This window comes from Priapulus caudatus, unplaced genomic scaffold, assembly GCF_000485595.1.
Source record: "Priapulus caudatus unplaced genomic scaffold, Priapulus_caudatus-5.0.1 Scaffold1708, whole genome shotgun sequence".
Taxonomy (NCBI): Eukaryota; Metazoa; Priapulida; class Priapulimorpha; order Priapulimorphida; family Priapulidae; genus Priapulus; species Priapulus caudatus.
In genome coordinates this window covers 62,482-65,970 of record NW_014578769.1, presented here as the reverse complement: position 1 = coordinate 65,970, position 3,489 = coordinate 62,482, and the positions used below count along the sequence as shown (strand labels likewise).

At 47.3% G+C, this 3,489-nt stretch overlaps 1 protein-coding gene across 1 annotated transcript in view; it reads left to right on the top strand.

The window, feature by feature from the left end:
- LOC106817378 (ubiquitin carboxyl-terminal hydrolase 46-like) overlaps positions 1 to 3,489 on the top strand; it is a 35,687-nt gene that overhangs the window by 18,282 nt on the left and 13,916 nt on the right. Inside the window, exon 2 of the mRNA XM_014822041.1 lies at positions 1,776 to 1,856. Coding sequence (XP_014677527.1) covers positions 1,776 to 1,856 — 81 coding nt within the window. The remainder of the gene's footprint in view (positions 1 to 1,775; positions 1,857 to 3,489) is intronic.

Here is a 3,489-nt window from a genome sequence, read left to right as displayed (position 1 = left end):
AGAGAGAGAACGAGAGAGCTAGAGAGTATAGGTAAAAGAATATATGTGAAAGAGGCAGAAAGGGAGAAGAGAGTGAAAGGTCTGGGGAGGTGCAGCGAGAAAGATATGGGGGGGGGGGAATTGAGAGCGTGCAGGCGAGAGAGGGAGCGTGGGATAAATGGGAAGGAAAACGAGATGGAAACGAGATACGTAATGACTGAATATATATTCGAAAGCGTAATGTTGCTTTCCTGGGGCTACTCATCAAGCATCAGCCCTCCTCCTTCTCTTTCTCCTCCTTCCCCCATCATCGTCGGTGCTTGCGTGCGTCGCTCGTGCAGCAGCAGCAGCAACAACAACAACAACAGTAGTAGCAGCAGCAGTAGCATTAGCAGTAGCAGCAGCAGCAGCGGCCGCAGCAGCAGCAGCACCACCACTACCACAACCAGCAGCAGTAGCAGCAGCAGCAGCAGTAGCAGTAGCAGCAGCAGCAGCATTAGCAGTAGCAGAAGCAGAACCACCACCACCAGCATCAGCAGCAGCAGTAGCATCAGTACTAGCAGTAGCGTCAGTACTAGCAGCAGCAGTAGCAGGAGCAGTAGAAGTAGCAGCAGCAGCAGCAGCAGCAGTAGCACTACCACCTCCACCAGCAGCAGCAGCAGCACCAACAGCAGTAGCAGCAGCAGCAGCAGCAGCAGTAGCATCAGTACTAGCAGCAGCAGCAGCAGTAGCAGTAGCATCAGTACTAGTAGTAGTAATAGCAGCAGCAGCAGCAACAGCAGTAGCAGGGGAGGATGCTGGCCAATCGTCGCACGGAAGCTGCGCTGTGTTGTGCGTGAAGCCCTCCCTCTCTCTCTCTCTCGCGTGCGCACACGAGTGCTCACTCTATCGTCGCATTGTCGCGTAGCCGGACAAGCGTTGCATAGACGCGCTGCATTCGCTTACGAATCCCGATTTGATTAATCTCAATTCACGATTGGCATTGTTCGATCGGGAGGCGTAATACGCGCGCTCGCGTCTTGTGCGTTCGAACCGTCGTTGCGGCAACGGGCCTAACGACCGACACACACCGACCGTCGTTAACGACCTTGCGGCGGAGGCGTTGGATCGCCTAGGTTACGGCGACGACACTCCTGCGTGCAGACGACCTTGCTGCGATTCCGGTGCTCCGTAGCGAAGGAACGTACGAGGGTGTTCTGGAACCGCGCTGCGGCTCCGTGCATTGTTTGTGCGCTTCAGAACTTTTTTTAGCTGACCGCGTGACCGAGGAGGAGAGCGGACGAGAGGTGGTAGAGAGAGAGAGAGCTGTTTTGACTGAGTCTTTGTAGAGGAACGCGGGAAAAGGGATTCAGTACTATTCTGTGACACTAGAGTTGTTCTATGTGAACACTCGAAGGGAGACATTCAGCACTTTGTTCTGAACGTAGCCACGGTAATTGTACGTAACCGTGGCAACTAACGCCAGTGCTACTACTAGGGCCTTCCCCCGTCACCTCACACGCGGCTGACCAGCGTCGCGGTAACAAGTGAACGTCGCTGCGATACGAAAACAAGAGAACGTTGCCACGCAAGAGAACAAGCGAACATTGACGCACTGCGAGATTAGATGAACAACACCTCGTCGCGAAAACAAGTGAACGACACCTCGTCGCAAAAACAAGCGAACTTCGCCTCGCCACGAGAACAAGTGAACGTCACACTGCCGTGGGTGACGTCATCGCCGTCACGATGTGGAAGGAGGTGAAGATTTGTCTGTTTCTGTTCTTACTCATTGCCATCTCTGTCATTATCTTCAGGGTGCTAATGGGTCACAACTTGAGAAAGAGATCGGATCCGACCAGTTCCCAGCCAACGAACACTACTTTGGACTGGTGAATGTGAGTAGTCAATATTCCAATCTGTTTATGATATATCATGAAATTCTCTGTAATAACTAATATGTGCATCTGATTTCTTCATGCTATTAAGATATTATTTCTTAGAAATATTTAATTAATTTTAATATATAATTAATAATAGTTTTATTTGATAATAAATCCATGTATTAATTAATAATTAATCTGTTTGCAAGAGCTTAAACAATTCGTATAATTGTTTTAAACAGAACATTCTCAACTAGTGTCTAAAGCATATTATATAGATTGTACAGATATTTGTAGATAGTTATTATAGAATTTTATATGTCTTATCTTTCTACTTCAAAACGGGTAATGTAGATAAAGGGGAGAGAGCGACATAAGAAGTATGCAGAGAGAGAGAGCGAGAGAGAGCACGCGGGAGAGAGTGTGAAACTGAAAGAGGGAGAGATCGAGAGAGAGAAAGAGAGACAGAGAGAGAGAGAGCGCGCGCGAGAGAGAGAGAGTAAAAAAACGCTTCTTAGACTTAATAGACGATCATTGACAAAATCCAATCTTAACTCCAAACTCAAATATTTTACGTAAATCATCTAAAACTTTCCAGCGGCGGTGCGCTGTTCCCATAGCAACGCGTCACCGATACCGTATCATTCGCGTGTGACTTCACCTCGCAGTCTCTTTTCCTAAACTAGCAGTCGTTGTTCCTAAACTAGCAGTCGTTGTTCCTAAACTAGCAGTCGTTGTTCCGACTAACCACAGTGTGTCACGATGCGAACGCTAGCCTAGCGTTTAATATCAACTACTCAACCCACGCCGCCTCCGATTTCTCGTGCTGAGATGTCACGCGATGCCTCCTAATAAGGGCGTGCAAGTTTTCTCCGCCGATAATGCTACGGCTCGTTAAGGGCGCGTGTTTTTTTCCGAAATCAAATATGTTTTCGCCTGTGCCGCGCAAAAGAAAGTCGGCAAGGTTCGGGTATTTAATTACGTAGGTTGTGCGACCGCTGTTCGAATGGCGGCGAAATTCCATACTCAGCGTAAATTTCGTTGAAAGAATCTCTCTCCTCCGAAGAGTTTTACGTTAATACGAACAAAGGCTAGCCCGAATTTCCTAATTAAACTTTGCAGAAATGCTGCGTAATTGCTAACGAGACTCGACAGTTCCAAAGAGCCGTGCAAAATATTTAAAACAATAAAACGAATTTTAAACAAAATACTAATGCCAATTAAGATTCGGCGACATGATAATTTTTAAGGGCTAATAATACATGATACTTGGTAATTTGCATCTCTCTCTCGAAGACTCGAGTTGTGTCCTAGCACATGGGAAGTGAATGGTCAGACTAGCACGGAGGTGGAAACGCAGGAAAGCGCAATTAGAATTAGTTTTTTTTTACACAGCAAACTACGCTGTCTCTCTCCACAGCTCTAGTTCACGATTAAGTTAACTATTCTATGCTGAACACGTAATCTCTTTTAAGATTGCTGTTTTTGTCTTTACCAACCCGTCTCACTGTCCTACTGACAATATCATCGTACACTGCCCGAGAGTCGCTCCACCACCACTATACGTACACAGAAATATGCACACACGCACGCACACGCACCACACGCACACACACAGAGAAACATGCACACACGCACGCACACGCAC